Raw genomic sequence first — 27,920 nt, 5'->3', positions numbered from 1 at the left:
TTGCAATAACAAATTCAGAAAAAATTATAGATAAAAAATATATTGATCAATAAGATATCACATGTTGAATGTTTAAATGTAAAGAATAAATATAACCAAAGTCGTAGTCGTAAAATGGTAACAGTTTAAAAAACTTTATTTAATCGACTGATTTACATAATGATAATGTACAACATATGGCTTGAGGGCTGTAAAACAGACAATAAAATCAAAAGATATCAAAACTACTGATTTAGCAAAACACATATTTACACCTAAAGAATAAAACAAATAACCAACGAGCGTTAAAGATTTACGTCGCGTCCTGCAGTGTTTACATTGGTCGACGTCAGTTTTATGACGTCAAAACGGTGCGACACAGAAAAGTCTGGTCCCACAGTAAAGATGGCCGACCCGCCTGGGACCGAGCTGTCAGACGACAAAGAGAAAGAAGCGGACACTGAGCGCAAAAACAAGCAACATCCGCGACCGTGGCAAGATGGGAGCAAGTCGGGAAAAGTCGTTATTTCTTCGACACTGCCCGAGACCTTGGGCTTTTACGACATTAGCGCTGAAATCAGGCGCGAGCCAAGGGACCACTCGGCAGGTAAACGTCGCACACCCCCATTATTGTTATTTTAACCACTGCAACACCAAAACCATAGCATTTCACATTTATCCATGCTCCTTAAATATTTAACGATTTAAGTGATCAAAACTTTAAGGGCTTAGGGGCTGTCGAATTGGGACGTTTAGACCTGAATGCTCATTTGATAAAACTAAATGTTGAAGAAAAACAAATCGTTATGGTAGTCCGTGAACGCACCGTGAAACTAAATTTAAACTCGTCACGGCGAAACACGAAATTCTGAGTGACAAAAACCGGGGCGTCCTCTTCCACCACAATCAACCTTCCTTTCCAAACCAGAGCAATTGAGAAAAGAGGGTAGATGGCTTGAATGATGCCCTTATTTTTAGCTGTGTGTGTTTCAATGCGTTGCATGATTGCACTGTGGTTGAGAGAGGAAAGTAATTTAATCTGTGCTGTGTGGTGCACATGGAGCATATTTGACAATACAGCTTGACTTGACTTGATGATGATTTTATTTTTCTTCCGCGTCACCAATTAATGGTCTGTTTTCATTGATCAAGGATCTCTGCTTTGAGTTAAGATGAAATCGACTGACATTTATGCCAAATTCCCCAAGGGGGCGAAGTCAGGCGGCGACTAAAAGCAGCAATGAGTGTCAACCTCTAATGCGAAATGATTCACGTTCACTTCCGTGGTTTTTACTTATTGTAGTAATTATTTATTTACAACAAATTGTCAATCTGTACTACTGACGTGTAATAACAGGTAGAACAAAATGGCTGATTTTTCTTGCCATTTTTTCCTCCCTGTTGTATAATTATATAAAAAAAAACCAACAAAATGGCCAAAGTAGTGAGAAATAGTCAAATGTGCTGTTTATAATTCATATCTAACTCTTGTAAACTTGTAAACTAAAGTACCAGAAAAGTTGTGTTTTTCATGGTATATATATATTTATGAGGAATCGTCGAAATAACCGTTCATCAGAATTTAAATCATCTTATCTGAATAAGCATCAGCCTTAAAAAAAAAAAAAATCCATTGTCTCTTGGGCCCTACTTCATACAAGCCGGCCGGATTCAACTGTATCACAGTTCTGCATGTTTGTAAAGATAACGAGAATGACAACACTCTCTCAATTGTCATTGTGAAACCTTCTGTGTATGAATAGCTATTGTTGTCACAATAGTAGACATTACAATGAGGGATGTGTTCATTCCAGATTCATCACTGACCCGCTTCATCTGCACGGAGCTGACCCGTGGCTACTTCCTGGAGCACAATGAGGCCAAGTACACCGAGCGTCGGGAGAGGGTATACACGTGCATGCGCATCCCCAAAGAGTTGGAAAAGGTAGTCCCCCCAGCGCCTACACACACACACCCCCGCCATCGCGAAAAAAATGGAAAAAAACAATGAACCCAAAATTAATTCACCTCGTGTCCACACTCGTAACTTAAAACACTCATAACTTTAATCATCTCTGCTTGTTAAAATGAATGGAATTGCAATTAATCCATTCCAGCTCGTCCCGAAAAAAAGGAAAAACAAACAAAATTTGGTTTTGTTTTTTTAAACGTTCCACTCACAAAGTTGCACTCAGACTATTTTGTATTTTATAAAACCACACAGTAATAACCTTTCCTCTCTACATAACCTGCAAACACGGAAAATGCAGGCACAAAACTTGACGGTACTTAATGTATTGGCCTTCCTTCTTTTTCTGTGGTGTCTTTTGGAAGTTGGCAAACACGCTTAATGTGCAATACTGTCACCAACTGATTTTGTACTTCCATACCAAGGAAACCAATATGAATTGATGGTGGCTTGATGTAAGTTTGCTGTCATCATCTAATGGTGGGGGTCCAAAGCACACAACGTCGTAATCTTAGCTGCAAGCTGAATTATTGCTGTATTTGTGAGCTCAACGCCATGATGCCGTCTGTGCCAAATGAGATAAGAGGACCCGGCTGGTCAATACAAGGCGCGTGCCGGGGATGACATTTTCATCCGTTACTGGGCTTGGTCAAAACAAAAGTTTGTTAGGCGTGCACAAGTTGCTGCAGCGCCCAATCAGCGCAAAGTATTGTACTGAATGGCCCGCCTTTCCTAAGCAGATCACATTGGAGCAGTCCCAGAGTGATACTGCGGATAACTCTTTTGAGTGATTCACACATCAATCTGGTTCTTGACGAGTATAGCTGAGCTCTGCTTGTGTCTTCAGTTAAAAAAAAAAAAAAGTGTCGTTTCTTGAAAAACTTCTGACTCAAGGCACTCACATCTCCAGGCACCACTTAAGATAGTAAGATCAGCTCTAGTTTTAACTGTATTGACAATATGTTCATTATGAATGAATTCAGTTAAAATAGTTTGCTATTTCTGTCCTGAGGCACCAGATGGCAGTCTGGAGAATAGCTCCGACTTCCGCACCATTCCCTGCTGGACTACGATGAGGCCGGAGAGGAATGTGTCTAAACATAGTAGAACTCTGTACATTCACTGTGTCAAACAGCTTGACCCACACATTAATTTATTTATCTTCCGAGTGTGTCTTTCTATAAACATATCTCCTATTTGCTCGATGAAACTGACACAGACTCCATCATTGTTGTCCATCTTTACTTGGCTCACAACTCCCGAGGTCGAAACATTGCGACTTAGTTTTATTTTAAGAGGCTGTTGCCGTGTTGCCTCACGGCACCAAAATGACGAGAAAACTATTTTTTAGCTGGGGCTCACGTAGAAGTATGTTGTTTAGATTGTTGCTCTAGATCTACCTCGGTTGTCAATAATTTTCGATTGTTGTGTTTATACTGCAGTTGATGATCTTTGGTTTCTTCCTGTGTGTGGACGCCTTTCTGTACGTGTTCACACTGCTGCCCCTCAGGGTGCTGCTGGCTGTGCTCCGCCTCCTCACTCTGCCCTGCTGTGGCTTAAGGTCAGAAACACCACACATCCACACACGTATACAGAGCAACAGTTTCATATTGTGCTAAGTCTCTCTGTCTTCATGGGAAATTTAAAACAGTGCTGGAACGGTTGGTCCTCGTCATCTGTTTCGAGGAAGTGCATTCATGCAAACAATGATTCACTTCCCAGAAATACACAATAAAATACAATATAACAAAAATAAAATAATCATCAACTAAAACATTTTTTTAAACTGAAAATTAAAAGACAAGCAATTAATTATCAATATTTTATGTCGTCTTACAAATTACAATTTTAAAATAATAAAATAAAAAGTAGTCGCTGATGGCGTATTGTACACTCGCCTGACTTGTGTGCAGCATAAGGTAAGCATAAGTGGCTCAGAGAATGATTGGATGGATGTGTATGTACAATGCCATGAAAAAGTATTCCCCCCCCTGATTTCTGTTTTATACCTATCACAGACAAATTTTTCAACTCATCAAACCAATTTTAATATCACTCACCCAAGGTTAGTCCAGTTTTTTTTCGAATGCCAATTCAATTTATTAAGGTACACAAAAAAAAATCAAAACCTTTGTGACCCTCTGTGAAAAAAGTTATTGGCCCCCACCCCATCCCTTGTGAAATCACAAAGTCACTGTGACTGAGCACAAATTTGGGAAAGGTGAGTTCAACTTCACAAGCCACACCCAAATCTGATTACCACCGTACTTGTTGAATCAAGAAATCATTTAAATAGAATCTGTCTCAGAATGCGAAGTAGGCTACAAGATTTCAAGAGTCAATGCATCGTGCCACGATCCAAAGAAATTCAAGAAGAAATGAGAAAAAAAGTGATTGAAAACCATCTGTCTGGAAAAAGTTACAAAGCCACTTTCAAGGCTTTGGGACTCCAGCGAACCACTGTCAGCCATTGTCCTCAAATGTAGAAAACTGGGAACAGTAGCAAACCTTCTCCAGGAATGGACAACCAACTAAAATTACTCCAAGCCCTCGACGACGACACATCCAGGAGGTCACAAAAGAGCCTAGAACAACATCTAAATACTTGCAGGTGTTCATGACTCTACCATGAGAAAGACACTGGCCAAAAAAGGCATCCATGGAAGAGTTGCCAGGTGAAAACCACTGCTGTCAGCAAAGAATACAAAGGCCCTAAAACATTTTGATCATCTTCACAACTTTTAGAGAAACATTCTGTGGACTGACGAGTCAAAAATGTAACTTTTTGGTTGGTGTGAGGCCCGTTACATCTGCCTTTACAAATGGCACAGGATTTGATTAAAAGAACTCGATGCCAACAGTGCAGCATGGTGGTGGCACTGTGATGATCTGAGGCTGCTTTGCTACCTCAGGACCAGGACAACTTACTGTGATTAATTGGACAATGAATTTTGCTGTGTACCAGAAAATCCTGAAGGAGAATGTCCAGCCATTAGTTCGTGCCCTCAATCTCTTGAATCATGCAGCAACGATCCGAAATATATATAAAAGGTTTGACAGTGGCCACGTCAAAGTCCGAATTTAAATCCAATTGAGATGCTACATTGAAATGCTACACAGTTAATGCTGGAAAACCCTCCAATATGGCGGAGTTGAAACAATCCGGCAAAGAAGAGTGGTACAAAATTCCTCCAGAGCAATGTGAAAGACTCATCACCAATTATCGCAAAAGTTTGCTTTCAGTTACTGCTGCCAAGGGTGGCACAACCTGCTTTTAGGTTCAGGGCGGGATTACTTTTCCTTGTGGGTCAAAAAGGTTTGGATTTTTCATGTGCATTTAGAAATTGAATTGTCATTTGAAAACTGCATTTTGTATTTCCTTAGGTTGTCTCTGAATGATATTAACATTGGTTTGAGGATTTGAAATCTTTGTGTGTGATAGATATGCAAAAGAAAACAGAATTCAGGTCGGGGGCAAATACTTTTACTACTGTATTTCCAGGGAAGTGTTTTTGTACAAATAAACAAAAACGAATTAAAATATATATTTTTTGTTGATAGCCAAAAAGGCTTCCTCAGTACAATTTCCAAGCTTCTGGACACTGTCAATTGAATAACTTTTTGGAAAACATCTTTTTTGGTACAGTAATCCCTCGTTTATCGAAGTTAATGGGGACCAAAACCACCCGCGACAAACGAAAATCTGTGAAGTAGCGACCAATTAACAGGTTAAAAAAAAAAATTCTGCAAACGGTCCACGAGCAGCTGTAAAACAACAGCGAGTCACATAGAGCAACATATACAGTACTGTACCAGATGTATATTTAAAAAAAAAGTTGTTTTTGTTTTTTTTTTGTTTTTTTTTTTGTTTGAAAAAATCCTTGATGCACTGAACCCGCGAAAAACGAACAGCGAAGTAGTGAGGTTCACTGTATTCTTAAATATCACACACACACACACACACACACACACACACACACACACACACACACACACACACACAGATAGATAGACACGTTTATCTATAAAAAAAAATTAATGACTAAATCTTGTAGCAACTCCTCCATGTTTGTGCCCGTCCTCCCCCTTCTCTTACTGTAGGGCACGCACATGCCCCTACTGCAGAAGAAGCAGGTATGCTCCCTCCGCCTTATTCATGTTCACAGCCCCAACCAACCAACCGACCATCTCCATACCTTCATCCTCATCTCCATCGTGCCCTTTAGATGTTCAGCTGCTCATCATTGCAGCTCACTTAACAGCACCTTAGTGGTATTGCTTTCAACCACATCAGCGGAAGACTACGGAGTGCATGTTCATCCTCCGTGTTGTCTGCTCAAAAACAAAAAAAACATCCTTGATATATGTTTGCACTCCTTTGAAGTTGACAAATGCGACCGAAGAGTCTTTCATATGGAAAACAAGTAGGAGAAATTCTGTTAAATTTTTACTTGATATCCAATTGACGCATTTTGGAAGCATCGAGGATCAATGGAATGCACTACTTGGCTGTAACCAGCAAGAGGCGCTGTTGTTTCAATCATAACTTGTGTGCCATCGAAAGTAGAACAGCATGGCATCAGCTTGACTTCTTCCTTAGTTTTATCTATATGTAGAATGGGAAGGCAGTGCTTCACCCTATGATGAAGTGATGTGACAAGTAGCAGACAGGACAGGAGTAGTGAGTCAGGCAGTGGTGCTGATGTGTGGTGGGAGTGGCTATGCTCAAAAGCTACTTAAACTCAAATGTATTGATTGCCTCGGGTGACATCCTCTACATACTGAGGCTGTCTCTTTTGTGTATACTGTAATGTGTGATATAAATATGTCAGTAAAGTAATTCATTTTTAAAATCCTAATCTGTCAATTCAAAGAGTCTATCTTGCCCGGCTCTTTTACACAGAGATGGCCACCAACAAGAGAGCCGGCGTTTTTACGCCTTCGCTTTTTATTCGCTAAATTTGTTCATAGCTGTGATATCTGTCAGGCTTCTTTTGTCACAGCACCATAAATGCTAGTATGGAAAGTTGCATTTTTGATCCTAAGCACTGGAAATGTAAGCATCAATGTTCACACTGGGCTTGCTAAATGTGGTTATTTGTCTTATTCAGTAATATACATATTTTTTTGCACGTTTAGTAGTTTGTCTTTTGATGTCTGGCATGCAGGACTTTATGGAATAGTGGAATAAATGGAAGTGATGGACGTAGTATCTAGTTGAGTCATGGGCATGATTGTGTGCTTTCACAGTGGATCGAGGCTGCTGCAGCCGGCGCAGGTGTGCGACATGCTGAAAGGCCTCATCCTGGTGCTCTGCTTCTCCATGATGCATTACGTGGACTATGCCATGATGTACCACCTAATCAGAGGGCAGTCCGTTATCAAGCTCTACCTCATCTACAACATGTTGGAGGTGCTATTGGAGCGATGTTAAAGTCTCTTTTGGTGCATGGTAGAAAGTACAATTCATTGTGCCATTTATAACACAACTCGGAATCTGAGTTCAGTTAAACAGGGCCAGATTTCAGTCTGAATCAGGCTATTTGTAAGTAAAATTGAGGCTGAAATTTCCAAATTTGGCCTTTTCATATTCTTCGGTGCTATTGGCTCTCACGTGGGTATGTATAAGGTGTTGAAAATGGCTTGCTCTCTTTCACGATGCAATGTTAAGAATGGCTTTTGGGTGGGAGTGGGGCGTGTCCTAAAGAGTGATGGACTCAGCATTATATTTTGTGCATGATGTCAGTATAGATTCCTTTTCAAATCCTATTAGAGCTCAGTTTATAATGTTGTCAATTCTCAAGTACAATAAATTAAGTTGAGTCACGCATTTAGATTTTTTGAAACACTTAAGGAAAAAGATTGATCATGAATGACATCACGCAAGACTGATTAATGTTAAATTAGATTAACGTAACAGTTTTTTTTGTTCTGTTTTTCAGTATTCAATTTTTTTTTCCACATACACAATTTTTTTCGGTATTACATGTGGTGACCATTTGACCTGAGACTGGAACTCATCTATTTCCATTATTTCACATGGGCAAATAAAATCATCCTTGATGAAAGGTGGCAGATCGCCTCTTCTCCTCCTTCGGCCAAGATATCCTGGACGCTCTTTACTGGACTGCCACGGAGCCCAAAGAGCGCAAGAGGGACAGCATCGGAGTCATCCCTCACTTCCTCATGGCCGTCTTTTATGTTTGTATCCTTCCAGAGGGGCAGGATGAGCGTTTCAAAATGTGTGACCACCAGCTGTAGGTTGTTGGTTGCCTTTGTGCGTCTTACTTTAAATCAGGGATTCTCACACACTTTTTGGGTCGAGGAACTTTTTACAAGGGAGATGTTTTCCAGTACCTATATGTGTATATGTCCTTTTTTTTAACAACAAAATGACACTGATTTATAACTGCAATTTGTTTTTGTCATGGCTTTTACTGCTTAAATGTTTTCTTGAGCATCACATACCCAGTCCTCCACGCCATTCTCATCATGGTCCAAGCCTCCACGTTAAACGTCGCCTTCAACTCGCATAACAAGTCCCTGCTTACCATCATGATGTCAAGCAACGTGAGTACACACACACACACACACACACACACACACACACACACACACACACACACACACACACACACACACACACACACATTCTTGGAGGAGTCTAAAATATACAAGGTTATTTTGTGTGATGACGCTTAAGTAGCGCAAAAGGAACGTAACCGCTTCTCATTTCACAGTTTGTGGAGATCAAAGGCAGCGTATTCAAGAAATTCGAGAAGAACAACTTGTTCCAAATGTCCAACAGCGGTAAGATATGCTTCAGCATCTTATAAGGAGTGAACCGATCAAAGTTGCAATGCATTCCAAAATATCCTCCTCTATATTATTTATCCTTGTGTAAAACTAGCTTGCGCTAGAAAAACTCAAAATGAAACAAAGCTAAATATGTCTCAAATCAAGGCAAAATGTGCTGGTTCACTAGTAAGTCTTTTTTTCTAAAGGAGCAGTTTTTGCAGGAGCATTCACTTGGGAAGCATTTGTAACTTAAATCTTGAATCTTGATAGCATAACTTGTTACTGACATTTTAATTACAGAGCAGGTTTAACTTAAAATAAGTAAACAGGTGATGGACATTTTTCCTACATATTGAGAAAATAACTTTACAGATATTTTCCTTATAGTACCACAACTCTACTTTGGTAGCTTGTTTTCAGAAATCTTATCAAGTCAAATTTGCCACGTAACTTTGCTGAAATAAAATAATACACACTCTTAATTTAATTACTTTTTTTCTTGCTTTTAAATTTTCTGTGGTGTACTGTTGCAAACCAAAACGACAGCACCTACCAACGTACATAAACAGTCACTCAGATGGACAGGAAGCCCTGTGCGTATCAACCCTTCTACTCTGACGTCACATTTGTATGCCGTGGCCTAAGGCATCCATGTTCGAGTGAGGTAATAGAGGCAAAATAGTCGCCAAGTCTGTCTTGTGTTCACAACACTGGTGAACAACTGTGAGGTTTACGGTTGCTCGAATCACTCAACTTTTAGTTGTAGTAGTAGTAGTACAGAGTAGAGAGAAATCATTCTTTCTGATACTGGCAGTGATTTTTGGTTGAAATCTTGTTGAAACTAGGGGGGAAAAAAACAAAGCGGCTGTGTGAAGGAAGACGACCACAAAGACTATAAAATCCTCAACGTGACCACTTTTCACCATCCAAACATACAAGGATGTGCTCTGATCACTTTATATCAGGTCATTTTTTTCTGTGCAATTGGTCAGGAGATGAACCTTTGATTGTAAATTCGAGGTAGACATGATGCTTACTTTTTGCATACCCATGTAAGTTTTAGGTCGCATTGACGTTCATTATTAATCTGTTAATTATGTAGGAATACACATTTTACACACTAATGAAATATCACAGAACATTTTTCGTCTGTCTTGCTGACATTTTCACATGACAATCACAACACTTTAAGCTAAGACTAAATGTCTGCTGGGCAATGTGTTGCAACAAAGCGCCTCTCTTTGTTAGCAGCTAGCAAGCTAAGCTCTATCTTGAAAGGCTTTAATGCCGTTCAGCGTTTATCCGGACACAAACGATTTCATGAATTACGTTTCATATCATTGAAGTATTGATTGACCTTCTGTGTTAACCAAAAGCAACATAACTCATTATTATGAGACAAAGATCCACCCAACATGACTGGTAACGCTAACATTGGATAAGGCTTCTCTGTGTTTCCCTTCGACGTGCGGGTTCTCAAATACGGCACCGCAAACTAAGTGTCGCGTGTAAAGTGACATCAGTGAGAAGGGTTTATTGAAGAAGCTTTCTCTCTGTAGCGATTGCATCTTGAAGTGATGTTAAGCCTTTTTCTCTACCATGAGTGCCTAATATGGAGGTGAAAAATCTTAATAGCGATGAACATTACAACAGTCGACAACTCCACAATGTTGTGTGCATCCATGTTCATGTTCTCAGGATCTACTGTACTTGCCAGTTTCACACAGTGTAAAAGGCCAGTGGGGCTTTCTACTATTATTTCCTCTTTGGAGCCTTTTTGAACCCATTATGTGCTTAGAGCTTAAAGTATTATTACAGCCGTACATGAAATGTCCTGGAAGCTATCTATGTCTTGGTTGTGACAGCGGCAGCCATTTTCTTGACAAGCGTGATGTGACAGGTCGTTAGTGTTCAGCAGAACTTGTCGTTATGGTTTCACATTATTTCGTCTTCTCCCGCCAGATATCAAAGAGCGCTTCACCAGCTACGTTCTCATGCTCATCGTGTGTCTGAGGAATATGGAGCAGTTCTCGTGGAATCTGGGTAATTATTTTGAAAACTGTGTTCATAAATATGTCATGTAGTTACTTGGCTCAGTATTCCCCAAAGGTTTCCTCTTCCTCTTGAGAATTTTCAAAGAGAAAGTGGAGATTTGCTTGTGATCGGAAAATATCAGAACTTGGCAGACAGATTTGTAGCAAGATTTATGACAGTAAAAATCAACATTGAATTAATTGGGTCTTACAGTGGACAAATGTATAGGTTATAGCAAAAGAAGTCTGACAACATTATTATACACACAAATAGGAAGAGCAATTTCATTACACAATAAACCTTTTTATGAGTGGTGCAGGGGGAGTCAATTACTTGCTCCGCAGGCTTTTACTATTCCTATCCCACGTAGAGTGCGTGCTTTGGGTTTACAGTAATGGTCTGTTCGAAAATATACAGAAACTCAATTTGGTTGATGGGTGGCACATGGTTTGATGAGGAAATCGTGGATTTGGAAATCGTGAGCATTTGAATCAAGATGCGGATTCTGAAATCTTTTTTTTCCACTCTTTGATGCATGAATGAAAGCACATCCACCCCTCAGAATCGAAATTGAACCAGGGTGTGTTCTCCTACAAATTTGGAAGATGTGGAAAGCATGAAAAAAAATAGCCTGCCACCATCGTAGCGTAAGCACTATAGCCTCTACTAAATAGCCGTGCAGCCAATGGACTAAAGCATCAATCAATAGTGTCATCTTTTGATCATGCATATTTGCAAGTCGCTGTGATGTGAACGCCATGGGTAGGATCTTTACATAAAATGTCTGTTTACATTCAAGGCATGTTCATTATTCCTGAGAGGCCAGTTTTTAGTAGTTCACACTCTGTTATTTTACATTGTTCATTTGCTGCGCTGTTGAATAAAAAAATGTTTGAAATGAATGAAAAAAAATCCATCCAACCATCCTTTTTCCAAACTGCTTTTCCAAGTCATCTTTTTTTGTTTTCATTTGAAAATGTATTTCATATCTTGAGTACTCTCTAGTTACCTTATTTTTCAGTACCAATGCTTTAAAAACAAAAAGCATGCACTTGTCTCTACCGGTCTGCGGTGCGAAAATCATTGGAGTCAACTGGCCTACTAACTTACAGACTAATGACTAAATACAAAAAAAAGCGCACTGAACCAAGGTTGTTATTTTTGTTTGTTTGGTTTTTTTTACGACGGCCTGTGCTCAACGGTTCGGTCGGCCTCACAGTGCAGAGGTGCAGGGTTCGATTCCAGCTCCGGCCTTCCCATGCGGAGTTTGCATGTTCTCCCCTGCCGGGTTCTCTACTTTCCTCCCACATTCCAAAAACATGCATGGCAGGTTAATGGAACACTCATAAAATTGTCCGGAGGTGTGAGTGTGAGCGCGGATGGTTCTTCTGTGTGTGCCCTGCGATTGCCTGGCAACCAGTACAGGGTGTACCCCGCCTACTGCCCGAAGACAGCTGGGATAGGCTCCAGAACGCCCTGTGAGGATAAGCGGATCAGAAAATGGATGGATGGATGTTTGTTTTACTATGATTCAGAGTTTGATCTTGAGCACAGTCATTACATTTATCCACACGACACACTACAAAGTTGAATCGTCCTTAGCCAGTCCTTCTCACATAGTGAAGCGGGGCACTCTGAGGTGGTGCAGTACAAAGGGCTTGGCATGTGTGACCCCCGGGAACTTTTAGAGTAGGGGGGGTGTTTTCTTCTTCCTCAGGGAGCGTAATGGAAATAATTGAGAAGCAGAATCCTCAGCACAAATTAAGTCATTTCAACCGTAATATGGTATCAAAAAATAAATATAAGCTCAATTACAAACCAAATATTGTAGTCAGAACTCACTAGCAGCACTGACAAAAACAGAATATCACAGAGAAGTCATATGCAGTCGGTGGATGGCTCCACAGTTGCGAGCAACCATGCTGAGCCGTGAGCACTTTTGTCCTCCAGGGGGAGTCCTCTTGAGCAGCGAAGGCATGACAGCCCAATTGACAGCTCCGTGACAAGCGTCATCTCCCCTAGACGCTCCTGAAGGCAAATGCGCGGGCGCTGACTGACAGACGCAGCCTGTCAGCCACGCTGTGACACCGTCGCGCTCGCTCCAACCCTTTTTTCATCAGTCACGGTCGCTCTCTTGAATGCTTGGTCGTGATAAGCTAGTATAACAAGCTTTCCTCTGAATGAGCTTCCAAGCCCATTTTATGTCATTAGTCATTTCCCTATAATGAATGGCAATGTTTAGTTGTGAAAATGGGCACAAAGCCTATTATGCAAACTTCAGTACTGGAGTTCTATCAACTGAATGAGTTGTGAACATCCCTTGAGAACTTATTAAAGAAGTCTTTTCACAAAGGGTGAGAACCCCCACCCCCTCAATTTTCATGACGTCACTGGAGAGGTTCTATTGTTTTTAAATAAAAGTATAATTCACCCACACTAATAGTGAGTGCGCAGCTTGAGACGTATTCAATATAAGGCAATGGTCCCCAACCTTTTTTGTGTTTGAGACAACATGCTGTTCGAGGACCGGTGACCATTTTTTTCATTGCTTTTAAATTGCCAATTTTCAAGCAATGGTACTGACAACAACACTAATTATAGTTCTATAATGCTATAGAAACACAGATTTTTTTTCATTTGTTTCAAACAGTGTTATTCTAATGTACAACAAATGTAGAATACAATAACACAGTGAAGTACTAAGAAATGGACCAATCAGGAATAAAAAATACGCCTTATAATATAAACATAATATTGACGTTACGGCGTTAGCATTATTGCTACTTACAAACGTGACTGATGAAATATGACGCGATTGATTGTTGCTTTCATCCGGTGGCTGCCGGCTAGTTATTAGCGATTAGCGATCAACAGGTTTCTTGTATCGTCTTGTTTTTGACGACATGTCATGAACAACAGCTTCCGCCACGTTGCTCTGGAGATAACGCTGGGAGGCGCTCCCTTGTCAAATAGCGTCATCTTCGGAAGTCATGGCTGCCCATCAGCTACGCGTTTGGGCAATTTACTCTCACATTCTGTTTACTGCTTCTTCTTTCATTTATTGGCAGATTCTGTTCATTTCAACTTGCAAACCAATGTTAGAAAGAGGACTCCCATTGGCTAGAATCACGCACATTTCCGCCACGTCTGGTGGAGTAAATGTGCTCACGGCTTGCAGATCCGTTTCTGTGTGACCCGGTACCAAATACTACCGGTCTGCAGACCAGTGGTTTGTGACCCCTGATATAATTTATGAAATTGCCCGAAGCTTGAGATTCGGACTCGACGGTCCAGTCACCGTAATTGATAAGATCTTTGCATTTTTCGTGCGCACTGCTCTGTGTGACAGAAATATCCAAATTCATCTCCCTGTTTTATGCTGCACTTCTTAGGGAATGCTTGTTGCAAACTGTTTTGAAGGCTTTGCACATACGAGCTGCGGGTGTTGCGCCTTGAGGCATTGGACCAGGCTCATTTTTCCAATCGCCTCTTCTTTCCTCCTCGGGAGACTGGGAGATGTTTTTTTTTTTTTGTGGGGGTTAATTATTATGGGTATTACTAAGCGTGCGTTGCTAGAAGGGACTGCAAACTAACGCTATCCTAAAGCACATTCGAAAATTCACTCTGATGTCCGCGCAGGACTCTGAGATTGAGTGTGTTCTGAGAGGGTTGAGTACACTCCGCCCTCATTAGTTTCTGAACACAGCCAGTGCTGGCGCACCGTGTCCCCAGTCGGAGCGCCACGCATTTTCTGCACTCTGAATAGCCAAACGAAGAATTTGAACAACGCTCTTAAATTTCCGAACCGTCGCAGTGAATCAGTGCCCGCGCAGGGATTATTTCCGAATGTTCCCCGAATGTGCAAGTAACTGAAAGGCTCACCCTGCCCTTCCCTGCCCTCGCAAACACACACATGGGGTATAGCTGCAGCACAAACCTGGGAAGAAGAATGAAATGGTTACTTGTGAACTTAAAAAAAAAAAAAAAAAAAAAATCATCTTAAACCGTTGTGAGGGAGGATAAGCGGTTCAGATATTGGATGGCGCCATACATCATTTCGATTCCTCAGATGGTACTGCATCTAAAACCGACATTGTGTCAAGGAAATGATCGCATGGGCTCAGAAACACTTCAGAAAACCAATGTGAGTAAATATAGTTTGGCGCGACATCCATAAGTGCAACTTAAAACTCTACTCTGCAAAGCAAAAGCTATTAATCAACAAGAATCTGTCATGATTCGGTTTGTTACCAACAGGTGGCACTGTAGGGCTCTCCCTGCAGCTGCACACCTGTTGGTCATTATGTAATTAGTGTTTTAAAAGGACTCCCAGCCCGAACACTCAGTGTCGGGTCATTGTTGCTCTTTGCTACTGTCATGTTTGTTTGTTGCCGTTTGTCTGCTGCTGTCATGTTTGTTTCAGGCATGTTTTGGTCAGTGTTATGTTTTATCTTCAGTCATGTGTTTTGTTTGATACTTTGGACTTTGTTTGTTTTGGATTTAGTTTTTTCTGAGTTTCAATACAGTCTTTCAAGTACACCCTGCTCCTTCCTCCTGCCTGCTTTTTGGGGTCCACCACCACCTCGCATCGTGACAGAATCGGAAAGAATTCCACCTATAAAGCTTCAATAAGACGTGTCCTCAGTTCCCAAATGTTTATTGGATGTTTTTAAAAGAATAGGTGATGTAACACAGTGGTAAACATCACCCTGTATCAGCTTTTTTTGAAACATGAAGTAGCCATAAAATTCAAAGTTCATGATTATTTGTTAAAGACAACAAGTTTATCAGTTTAGACATTAATTATCTTGTCTTATGCAGTGTATTCAATTCAATACAGGCTGAACATAATTTGCAAACCAACATCCCAACTTCTTTGGAAATGGGTTTGTAAATAAATTGCTGGGGGAGCTGAATGTGAGCTGGACAGATTTCTGACGGGGGCGAGCGTCCCCAAGTCCCAGTGTGGTGCCGTGCATGCTGTCTGGCTAAATGAAGTTTAGTGAAACCATTGTTATACTGGATAGTTTTATTTTGAAGGTCTGACTTTTGACCTAATGTGCTAACCCGATGTTACCGAGCAGACCGGGAGGGTTATTGCATTGTGGAATACTTTTTGCCGTCATAACTTGCGGAATGCTTTGAATGAACACTCATCAGTTCTGGGACATGACTGATTTAAGTCATGCTACGAAAACGGAGGTTTCTACCGCACAATAACTCAAAAATCGCAGTATGAAAATGTGTCTAGAATCATCATTTAACGAGCAAAGATTAACAATAATGAGTTAAAATGATCTTGCAAATACAGAAACAATGTCACGCATGTATAATTGACACGCAATTCACTCTCACATTGGTTCAATTGTCTAATTGATTGTGCTCGTTTCCTTTGTCGCAGAGCACCTCTGGGTGTTGTTTCCTGATGTCTTCATGGTCCTCACCTCCGAAGTGGCCGTTGACGCCATCAAACACGCCTTCATCACCAAGTTCAATGACATCACGGCGGATGTAAGGACTCTTTTTTTTTTTTCTCGGACCTCCCTCTTCTTACGTCCGCCATGTCCTCTATCAGGTTTACAGCGAATACAGAGCCAGCCTAGCCTTTGATCTCGTCAGCAGTCGACAGAAAAACGTAAGCGGCAGTTTCTTTTGATTGTGCTGTCGCTCCATTGACATCAAGTGTTTTCTGTGTTAGGCCTACACGGACTACAGCGACTCCGTGGCACGCCGGATGGGCTTCATCCCACTGCCTTTGGCTGTGCTAGTAAGATGGCGCGCCCTCTAAACGCTGTTGACCTGCAAATACAGGATGTCAACACCTTTCGTTTTGTGTTTGAACAGCTTATCCGGGTGGTCATGAGTTCAGTGAAGGTGCGAGGAGCGCTGTCATACACGTGTGTGTTCCTCTTTTATCTCGGGTAAGACACAATTCACTTTCCAGTTGCTTGCTTCTGCAAACCAATAAGTAATGGTCAGAAGTTGGTGCATCTGGCATTATATGTCTAACCCAGGGGTCAGCAACCCAAAATGTTGAAAGAGCCTTAAAGGACAAAAAAAAACAAAAAACAAATATGTCTGGAGCCGCAAAAAACGAAAAGCCTTCTATAAAACTTACAATGAAGGAAACACATACTGTATGTATGTAGGAGACTGGACTGTCTCAGAATTGTTTATGTCATTCAATCCTTTGTTGTGTGTTCACAAACGCCCCCATAGAATTTATTTTGTGATTTCCTCGCTTGATTTTTTTGTTTTGGTGTATTATTTTCGCTTTTCTTAGTGTCAGTGAAGTGATCATGAATTTCCATTTTTCGGAGGCTGTCTTTGAACGCCTCTCGAGTTGAACGAGAAGAGAGAAGGCACGGAGTCGGACGCAGACGTGTCTGTGTTTGACGAGACTGTTAAAAGCATAAATAAAGTGTACGTTTAAAAAAAACAATACCACAGCTCTCCTTTTTCAGAGCTGCAACATGTATCTATATCTATTTGAGCTATATTAGCCTACTGTCAAAATCTTTTTCCATTTTCAAACATTTTTTTTATAAAGCTGCAGGGAGCCACTAGGTGTCACTAAAGAGCCGCATGCGGCTCTGGAGCCGCCTGTTGCCGACCCCCGGTCTAACCCTAATTTAAATGTCATTTAGCACAGCTGAAAAGTCCTTGAAAAGCTTCAAAATGTGTTTTGCTGGTGTTTTCTTTTAAATAAGAACTCGACGTCTTTCATGCAAAGCTCCTCCAAAATCTGTCATTTTCACACAGCAACCCTGCGAAATGACCACTGGTCCTGCAAAATGACGCCCTCTTTAGCACTTAAGTTCTGTTACAGTACTGTGTCCTTCACGCAGAGATGCAGTAAAATTGCCACCTGTTTCACACTGAGATCCAGCAAAATTGTTGCCAGTTTCACACTGCACCACCTTTTTCACATAGTGCCCATGCAAGAGTGCCACAGCCTCTTTTACTCTGCTGTGAGGTCCTTTACCTCCTCCTCTTTCACACTGGGATGCTGCACACATTACCGACAAGAGTACCACCTCTTTAATAGTGAGATCCTGAAAAATGACCTTCCTTGTCAAACAGGACTACCTCTTTCACTCAGTCCCTTTAAGATAAGCACACGTTTCACACTGAGATCCTACGAAATCCCACTTTTTTCACACAGGAATAGCTCTCATACATGGAGAGCCTTTGAAGTCATGGGGTTTTTTCACACAGAGACTGCAAAATAAGCACCTCTTTCACTGAGATCCCCAAAACTGCTGACTTCTTTCAGACTGAGACCCTGTGAGACCCTCAAACCTATCCCGCAAAATTATTGCTTCTTTAACAAAACAATCTTGGAAAACGGCTGCCTCTTTTACGGTCCTGGAACATTATCATTTGTTTCACATTCAAGAATAGATTACAGAAAATGCCCCTTCCCCCCTTTCACACAAAGACCCTGAAAATTTTCCACCTCATACAGAGATCCTGCAAAACTATTACCAATTCTTTCCACAATGATCCTTTAAATCGCCTGCCTCTTGCTCAGAGGTTTTTTTTCCCCCACCGCTATGCAATCTAAAGCTTTTGCCATGTCCATTGACACATTTTGTATTTGCATCTATTTTTGTTCAAAGCATGCATATCGTACGTCAGAGAACTGACTCAAATATTCCCACACAACACACACGCACGCCACCATTACATAAGCATTAATACTGTGTCCTCGCATTCTCCCCATGCTCGTTCGCCGTATCTCATCGGGCCGGCGCCATTGAAGAGTTTCCCCCTCGGGGTGAACAGTACGATGTTGTCATCTCAGCTGGCATCTCGGCGGTTTAAAAATAGCCCTTGCTGCAACACACTGCTGTGCCCCAGCAACAGTTCGGCCACATCGACATGCGCTTGCTCTTCACACCTCACCGCATGCAGCAGCAGGCAGCAGTTCCGCGGACCTAATTTTGTCCGCCTGTCATCAGTGACGCCCAGTTTAGCCCTGATGATGGCACACTTGGACCACAAATGCATCGCAGTGGACCAGTAGTAGTTTTACACGCCACTGAACACGTGCTTTTGTGCCACAATCACTTTCACAGAATTTTAATCACAATCATTTGAAGATGAACAACCAGTTGAGTTCGCAAAGTGCCATGCCACACTTCCACACAGAGACCCTGCAAATTTACCTTTTTTGCACTGACACATCACAATTTCCACCTCTTTAACAATGAGAACCTGTAAGATGGTCCCCTTTCACATGGATAATGAAATTCCTTTCCAGTGTTTGACCAATAAACGTTATTGAGAATTTTTTTTACTTACAATGAGATGGTCACATCTTTCATATATACACGCTGTAAAATAATACCCTCTTTCACAAATGACCCTGCAAAAGTATTTCTTTTTGTAGAGAATGCCTCTTTTACGCCAAATTTCCGCCACCTTCACACAGAGGTCTGATCAAATAACCACTTTTTTCGCCGCAGATTGGTCACACTGAAGGTGCTGAACAGCATCGTGCTCCTGGGCAAGTCATGCGTGTACGTTAAGAGGGCCAACATGGAGGGCAAATTGTTTGCGAAGCCCCACGCCACGTCGTCCTCAGCCAAGACCCCCAACAACAACACTTCGACCACGCCTCCCACAGGTAATACATGATTTTACTGCCACTTTCACACAGAGATCCTACAAAGTTACCCCTTCTTTTACACAAAAATCCTGCAATGTCACAGCCACGTTGACACAAAGACCCTGGAAAATACCATATTTTCCAGAGTAGAAGTTTCTTATCAAAGGTTGGCTGGTCCTGCGATTCTGGTATAGAAATTAGAACTTGGATTGGCACAGAAAATCCCCGTTCCCTAATCATGTTGATGGCAAACAACAAGCTCTGAATGGATTCGAAACTGCTTCTAACGACGGAAAAGTTTTTCCCTTTTAATGAAAAATCCTCGGGTTGTGGATGCCGCATGCTGAAACTAGTGAGCTCGCTGGGACACAATTTTCGAAAATAGAGCCATGAGACAGACACAGAGACCCTGAAAAATGACACTCCTTCCATGCAGAGATCCTCTAAAATGAGAGAAGCTTTCACACAGAGACAGTGAAAAGCAAGAGTCTCTTTCACACAGCGATCCTGTCAAATTACCACCAATGCAAAAGAAAACAAAGTACTCAGAGACTCTTCAAAGGACGGAAAATTAACCACAACATTGACACAGGTCCTCCAAAATGGCTCCTGCTTTTACACAGAGACCATATAAAATGTGAACCTGTATCACATGGCGAGCTTGCAGCACGATTGCCCCTGTCATAGGGAGATCCCCGCGAAATGACCACCATTTCAATACGGGCGCACTTCAACATGTGGGTAGTGTTAAAACAATCTGAGGCGGACGCCCACTGACGCTTGTTGTTCATCTTGTAAGACTGCACAAATAGTGCAGTTTGGGCCGGCCAGCTTTTAGACGTGCCCGTCATCAGGCCAAACACCAACAGTCACATGTTTTCCTGGAAGCAGCGGCGTCATTTGCAGCCAAATCCCCTTGGCTCTCACCTCCACCCATGGTTCCGCCCACACTTCTCAACAGGAGCTTTGAGGTGACAAAAGACGACATGTCACTTCCTCTCAGCTTTATCTGGATCCATAGAAGGGACAAGGCGCCATATCTTTCAGCTGGGATTCGAACGAGCGCCGTCATTTGCCATGCTTACCTCACTTTCAACCTCGCCTTTACTCAAGTGCCACTCCGGCGCACAATATGTTTAAGCGCATGTCTTAGTTTTTTCAAATCACCTCCATTCGCACAGCACAACGACACACCATCTGCTTTTGAGTGTTCATCCGCAGGGCAGATGAGGGCAACGAGCAGTTCGACATCAGCCGTTTGCACGTAACTTTTATTAAAACGGAAACATGAGCTCGAGGAGCATCAAAAATTCACCAAGGCACAATGCAATGTCCTTGGATCTGGAGCCTTTCACACTGAGATCCTGTGAAATGACTTCATTTCCTGAAAAATGTCCTCCACTTGCAAAGTAATTGTCACTTTCAGACAGAGAACCTGCAAATTCAGACTCGCGTAGAGACCACAGTTACTACCTCTGACTGCTGAGTTTTCCACAAAGACCCCGGAAAGGTTTTACACAACTCAATGGGCGTAGGCTCTTTCACACTGAGACCCTGCGCAAGTACTACATTCATTCATTCATTTTCTGATCCGCAAGGGTTGCGGGGGGTGCTGGAGCCTATCCCAGCTGTCCTCGGGCAGTAGGCGGGGGACACCCTGAACCGGTTGCCAGCCAATCGCAGGCACACAGAAACGAACAACCATTCACACTCACACTCACACCTAGGGACAATTTGGAGTGTTCAATCAGCCAACCATGCATGTTTTTGGAACGTGAGAGGAAACTGGAGGACCCAGAGAAAACCCATGCAGGCCCGGGGAGAACATGCAAACTCCACACAGGGAGTCCGGAGCTGGAATTGAACCCGGTACCTCTGCACTGTGAGGTCGACGCACTAATCACTGGACCACCAGCCCGCCCAAGTACACACATTTTTATTTACTTAGCCTGTGTGTGTGTGTGTGGGGGGGGGGTCCATGATATTGTGTAGATTCTGAAAGCTACTCTCGTTTTTTATTTTTCCAGTGGACCCATGCAATTTGCGCGGTATAGGTACTGTACCTGCCTGCAAATTGCAAATTTTTTTTAATTTTTTTTTTATTTTTTGTTTCGTGTTAACACAAAACAAAAATTCAAAAGGACACTGATAAGTATTAAATATTTCCACAAAAACCAAACGGAAAAAAATCCACAGGTTCTGTACCGTTAGCATGCTGGGGTCCACTACTATTATTGGGACGTTATCATTGTGGCTTTGTACCAAAATGCTACGCTGTACTTCTGTGTCTTTCTTCGAGAAAATTACCCAAAATGTTCCCTCCCAAATCCCGCAAAATCGCTCAGTTTTACAGAGACCCTGAAAATGTAACATCTCGTTCACAGAGAGGTGCTGTAAAATGAACACCTCTGTTACTGTGATTCAGCAAAATTGTCTCGTTCATACAGAGATCACAGTGAGCCTGCAAAGTCGCTGACACTTTTACACAGAGACTTTACAAAATCGCCCCTGCTTTTATACAGAACCATGTAAAATGATTGCCTTTTACACATTGAGACGCTGCAATTTAACCACCTCTTGCCAATTGTATTTTTTTCCTTTTTATTCACCTTTTTTTTTCTCATTAAATTAAAACATGAAATCATGATCCAAAATCTTTTAACCTTGGAATGTTCATGGCCGGTTATTCTTTTGATGTCTGGAACAAGTGGAAGCCTGTCAATACTGCCCGGAGGATGTGGAAGATGATGTCTACATTCATGGAATTCTAATGACACGTATCCTGTTGTTTGGAGCTGGCAGTTTCCTGATTTATTGCAAAATTCAGTAGAAGCGGGCAGCTTTATTCGACATGGGCAAGTTACCGATCGTGCTTGATGCTTTGTGGCGGGTGATCAACACTCAGACCCGGGCAATGCGGGAACTCAGTCACGGGATTGAAATGCGATTTGTGAGTCACTTGACAGCTATATCCCGGAGTAGAACATGACCGTCGCAGTCACTCACTGTGTTTACTTCTTCTTCACAGGTGACGACAAGCTGAACCCGAAGCCGCCCTCTGTTCCTCCTTCCTCATCACCCTCCTCTTCCTCAGTGACTACCCAACCAGCACCGAGGTGGGACTTTCCCCTGCCTCCCGTTGACTCTTCGGCCTCAGCGCCTGCACCCCACTCTCCTTGTCCTGACCATCCGCCTCCTGGACCGGAACCCCAGCAGCCTGCTGCTTCTCCCCCGAAAGAGGAGCAGGAGCACGCGGCTGAGGGGAGGCCCAAGGCTCCCAAAAAGGACCTTCTGGAGATCGACCGTTTCACGATCTGCGGCAACCGCATCGACTGAGCGAAAAGACACAAGAGTAAATCATTGGATGCACGTTGTGGTAGTTTGCTGTCGTTTCGAGACGTTTCACGACAGCAAGATTCAGCGGGCTGATAACCAGTGTGTAAGGGAGCTCGATTTGAAAGGAGCACTTTTCAATGTGCGGAAGAGCACAGCTGGAAACCACACAAATGGTTGAAGGGGGACTCCGCGAGAGACTCCAAAGGATTCCCATCCTGAATGTCGCAGTGGCGCACAAAACGGGGTTTACGCTTTCTCAAGACCTTGACGACGAGTCACGCTTGTTCCTTTGATTTGATGATTTGCAATAATTACGTTTACTTTTTTTGTTTCTTTGCTTCAATTTCAAAGAGAAGCTCATCTTTCCAGCAAGCAGTTGAGTTCGCACAGCTCCCATGCCTCTTTCACCCAGAAAATTTACGGCATGGTTCACAAAGAGAGCCTGCAAAATTCCTGCCTCATTGCAACGGAGCCTGCATAATTCCAGCTCCCTTTATACAGAGACCCTGTATAAGTATTGCCTCTTTTACACAGTGCCCCTGCAAAATGACCACAACTTTTTGTACAGAGAGCCTACAAAATCACCGCCTTTTTCACGCACAGTGCAAAATTAGGACCACTTACACCCTTTGATGTAGGAATACAACTGCCCCTCTGACACAGAAAACCCTTGTCATGTCACACAAGGACCCTGCACAATTCCTGCCCCCTTTCACATAACGACCAAAATTAGTAACACCTCTACTCTGTTACACTATATATTCACATCCATTTTTTTCTTTTTTTTCCACTGATCTTGCAGCTTGTAAGACTATCACCAGCTTCATACTGAGGCACTGCAAAATCAGAACCTTATTCATTGGAATCTTGTAGGAACTGTCACATTCACACAGAGATCCTGCAAGATTACCACCTCTCATAGAGATCCTAGAGAGCCTTATCCATACAGAGACGGACAGAAACCCTTTAAAGTTACCGCATATTTCTTATTGACATCCTGCAAAATTGCCACCTCTTTTGCATAAAGACCATGCAATATTGCCCTCTCTTTTGCACAGAGATCCTCCAAATTATAGGTTTATTCACACAGAGATCTGCCACTTTCACACATAAATCATGCACATTTGCTCCCTCGTTCAGACGGATCCGACAGAATAGCAGCCTTGGTCACCCTTGAAGAATGACAAGAATATTACATCGAGAGACCATGCAAAATAATCTTCTTCATACAGATTACTTTCATCCTCCCATTCTGCGAAATTACCATCGACAAACCTAATTCCAATGAAGTTGGGATGTTGTGTTAAATGAATAGAAACAGAATGCAACGATTTGCAAAATCATGTTTAACCTACATTTAATTGAATACGCTACAAAGACAAGATATTTGATCTTCAAACTGATCAACTTTATTGTTTTTAGCAAATAAACATCAACTTAGAATTTTATGGCTGCAACACATTCCAAAAAAGCTTTTTCAGGTTTATGACTGTGTTATAGCACCTTTTCATGCAAGAAACATTTGGGAGCTGGGAACACAAATTGTTGAAAGTTACTTGGTGGAATTCTTTCCCATCCTTGCTTGATGTGCAGCTTCAGCTGTTCAACAGCCCGAGGTCTGCGTTGTCATATTTTATGCTTCATGGATGACGGCATATGTTTCTCTAAAAGCACTATGTACCTTCATGGTGCCTTCACAGATGTGAAAGTTACCCATGCTGTTGGCACTAACATGGCCCCGTAGCATCACACATGCTGGCTTTTGAACTTTGCGTCCATAACAATCCCAATGGTTCTTTTCCTCTTTGGCCCGGAGGACACGACATCCACAATTTACCAAAATGTGGACTCGTGAGACCACAGAACACTTTATTCCCTCCCTCACTCTGCATCAGTCCATCTGAGATGAGCTCCGGGCCCAGAGAAGTCGGCTGCATTTTTGTGTTGTTGATAATTGGGTTTTTGCTTTGCATTGCAGCGTTTTAAGTTGCAGTTATGTATGCAGCGCCGAAATGTATCCACTCACGTTAGTGTTCCTCAGCCCATGCGGTGATAATCCTTGACACCTTGATGCCAATGGCCTTGCCATTGACATGCAGTGATTTCTCCAGATTCTCTGAACCTGTTCCCGGTTAGCCTGTTCACCTGTGGGATGTTCCAAACAGGTGTTTGATGAGCATTCCTCCACTTTCTCACTCTTTTGTGACACCTGTCCCAGCATAATATTCAAAGTTGAGGATTATTTATTAAAACCAATCGAGTTCATCAATTTGTCTTTTCGGTGTGCAGGTTTTTATGTTCAACACAACGTCCCAACTGCATTGGAATTGGGTTTATATTTCTGCTGCCTTTTTCACATCGAGATTCCACAAAATGACCGCCTTGTTTTTGTTGATATTTATTTTTCTTCCCACTGCATAAATCTAAGTTCAGTCGCTTCTCAGAAGCATGAACGCTGCTCTCGCCCCAAAATGGCGGATCAACTCTGGCACGTTCTTTCGACGTCCTGCCTGCTGTCCTGATACTTTTGCCCGTGTAGTTTTAGCACTGATGGCGCAAATGGGCTCGTTGCCTTCGTGAGCCTTCGCCGTCTTGTTTACATCCTTGCCGTAGTCAGAAGGGTTTTCGCAATGAAAGCCTTGGCATCTGGAATGTTTCCGGATTGATTTTGATTGCAATGAAACGATTGTTTGTTCCCTGCAGAAATATGAATAATCCGCTTTTTATTTGATGCAAGATGTGACATGTCAGGTATGATTTATTTAATTTTATTTAAGGTACTTTCCTGCCATGTCGGGGAGGGGGGGGATACGCAAGAGAGACTTTCTATTTGGTCAACTGCAGTTGTTGTAATTATAAAATGTAATAAAATATTTTTGGGGAGTTGCCACTGGTAAAGTGATCATGACTCTACTTGTTTTGTCCCTCCATATTGTTGAAAATATTTAAACGCTCTAGCTGTCACAACGTTTATGCTACTTGTCATTATTTTGGATTGTTTTTATTTTGGGCTTGTTTTTCTTTGGTTTGGGAGGGTTTTGTTTTTTTGTTTTTTTTGTAGGTGTGTTGTCATCGTCTGTACAAGTCCCAAACAGGCCTGAGAGTTAGTTGAGTCATTTCTGATGCTCTTGCTTCATCAGTTCATTTTTGACTAGTTTTTGCCTCACGAGTGTAGGCCACACATTTGATTACCTGTCAACAAGTCAATCTGACCACCAACTCGATAAAGTAGTCAGTCAACGTTGAAGTGTGTTTAATGTCATGTGACTGCCCCTTTCACACGGATATACTGTAAAATTACCGCCTCATTCGTCCAGAGAACCGGCAAATTTGCTGCCCGTTTTACATCGGTAACCTTCAAATGTAGTCCCTCCAGACAGTAACCTTGCAGTCGTATCCTTTTGCATCCTGAATTTCTGTATAATGACCACATTCCACACAGAGAAAGTGCAGAATTATCACTTCCTACATAAACCCGGGAACATTTTTGCTTGCATAGATTTCTTGCAGGTGTGCTGACTCTTTCACACCGAGCCACGACAAAATTCAGACTTCCTCATTCACACAGACACTGAGCAAGACCCTGCAAATGTCTCACCTTCTTTCATAAAGAAATGGTCGAGAATTACTGTTCTATATAGAAACACTGCTAAAATTAATATTTGAACAAATACCTGGCAAAATTGCATCCTGTTTCACACACATTTCAGTCTAATGAAACTCCCTCCTCTTTAACCCAATTTAGCCTGCAAAGTAGTTGCTTTTTTTCATGCAGTTGTATTGACTTTAACATTGTACAAAATTACCTCATTTATACACAAACCTCAGTCACATAATGCTCTATCCCACACACATTGTACAAATCTACTGCCACTTTCATATAGAGACCCTGCAAAGTTACCCCCTTGTATTTTCTGAATGAGATTGGCAAAATTACGCTCTCATTCAGAAAAATTTAAAAAATGCAGAGTTTATGCAGAGACCCTGCAAAATTAACCTCCTCATTCACACAGTCTGTACAAAATGACCTATTCATTCCGACTTCCCAGACATATCACAAACTGAAATTGACACTTCCTACCCATTTAATTTTATGAAGGGCCTGTTTGAGGGCGGCGTTCACATTGCGTATCACTGTCGATAGGGAGCTAGCTTTGTCCTTGTTTATTTTCAATGAGTAGCAGTAAGATGAGATTTACCTCCCAGACGACCTCACCTATCTCGGAGGCCCGACATGTGTGTCATGCTGTACGCAAACGCTTATTAGACGACCATTAAGCTCCTTATGAGAGGACGCTCACGGCCAAGACACACTTAGGTCATCACCATTAAAAACATCCACCGCATTCACCAGAAAAATCAAAGCATTTAAAGAAGGAAATCCACATTTTTCCAATTGGCCCTGCGTACAGAAAATGGAAGGAAGATGGGGCACAGGCACTTCAAGTAGGTTTTAAACCCTATCCTAAATTTGCAGTTAAATATGAGCGGGTAAAGATATTTAAAGAAAAAAAAAATTTCGGTCAGCCAGGTTTTATCAGGAACAAAAAAAAAACTTTTTTGTATTGGGGACAAAAAAAAAAAAAATTGCATGATATCTTGTATAATTCAACTTCGAATATTCTTTACAATTAAAAATATTTAAAGAAACTACATCTAATGTCTGTATAAAATGTTTTCGTGGCAAAACAAAAATGTAAAGATGGATAAGTACCGATGGTGGCCTTTGATACTGAAGGCCTAAAAAAATGGCATTGAGTAAGTCTTCCTCAACAGTATTTGGCGCTGTACTGCAGCACATTGGCACATTGGTGACTCGTAATCTGCGTTAGAATGAAAAGACTATTCATTTTTTGACTAAGCTTCATTCAATTTTTTGTCATTGTGTTCAATGTGATTTAATATATCCATCCATTCATTTTCTGATCCGCTTATCCTCACAAGGGTTGCGGGGCGTGAGCGCCTCTCCCGACCCAGGCAGAAGGTATAGACATCCAATACCTGCTGACGAGCCACAATAACATCATTGTCCTCTTCCCGGAGGTCAGGGGGCCCCTGGAGGCAAGGTACTTTCAGTGAAATGCCTTGGTACAATTTCGACTCTGCAGACATTTTATGGAAGGTGTATAGCAGGGCGAGGGAATATCCTGCCTGTTTCAAAGCTCTCCCGACTCCAACACACCTGATTCA

At 41.9% G+C, this 27,920-nt stretch overlaps 1 protein-coding gene across 2 annotated transcripts; it reads left to right on the top strand.

Annotated features, from left to right (window-relative positions):
• Nucleotides 1–170: 170 nt before the first annotated feature.
• On the top strand, nucleotides 171–25,620 carry tapt1a (transmembrane anterior posterior transformation 1a). Of its 2 annotated transcripts, XM_019887448.1 has the most exons (15): nucleotides 171–586; nucleotides 1,794–1,924; nucleotides 3,391–3,509; nucleotides 6,050–6,082; nucleotides 7,199–7,361; nucleotides 8,018–8,153; nucleotides 8,421–8,518; nucleotides 8,689–8,758; nucleotides 10,709–10,789; nucleotides 16,182–16,291; nucleotides 16,356–16,415; nucleotides 16,479–16,547; nucleotides 16,625–16,701; nucleotides 19,252–19,412; nucleotides 22,423–25,620. In XM_019887448.1, the coding sequence occupies exons 1-15, from the start codon at nucleotides 337–339 to the stop codon at nucleotides 22,728–22,730; spliced, it is 1,866 nt and encodes a 621-aa protein (XP_019743007.1). In that variant the 5' UTR covers nucleotides 171–336; the 3' UTR covers nucleotides 22,731–25,620. The 2 variants fall into 2 exon arrangements, with proteins under 2 accessions (XP_019743007.1, XP_019743008.1); XM_019887449.1 differs by lacking the exon at nucleotides 6,050–6,082 and having other exon boundaries at nucleotides 180–586.
• Nucleotides 25,621–27,920: the final 2,300 nt, after the last annotated feature.

Source organism: Hippocampus comes, unplaced genomic scaffold (assembly GCF_001891065.2).
Source record: "Hippocampus comes isolate QL1 unplaced genomic scaffold, H_comes_QL1_v1.1 scaffold202, whole genome shotgun sequence".
Lineage (NCBI taxonomy): Eukaryota > Metazoa > Chordata > Actinopteri > Syngnathiformes > Syngnathidae > Hippocampus > Hippocampus comes.
This window is presented reverse-complemented; position numbering and strand designations above follow the sequence as displayed.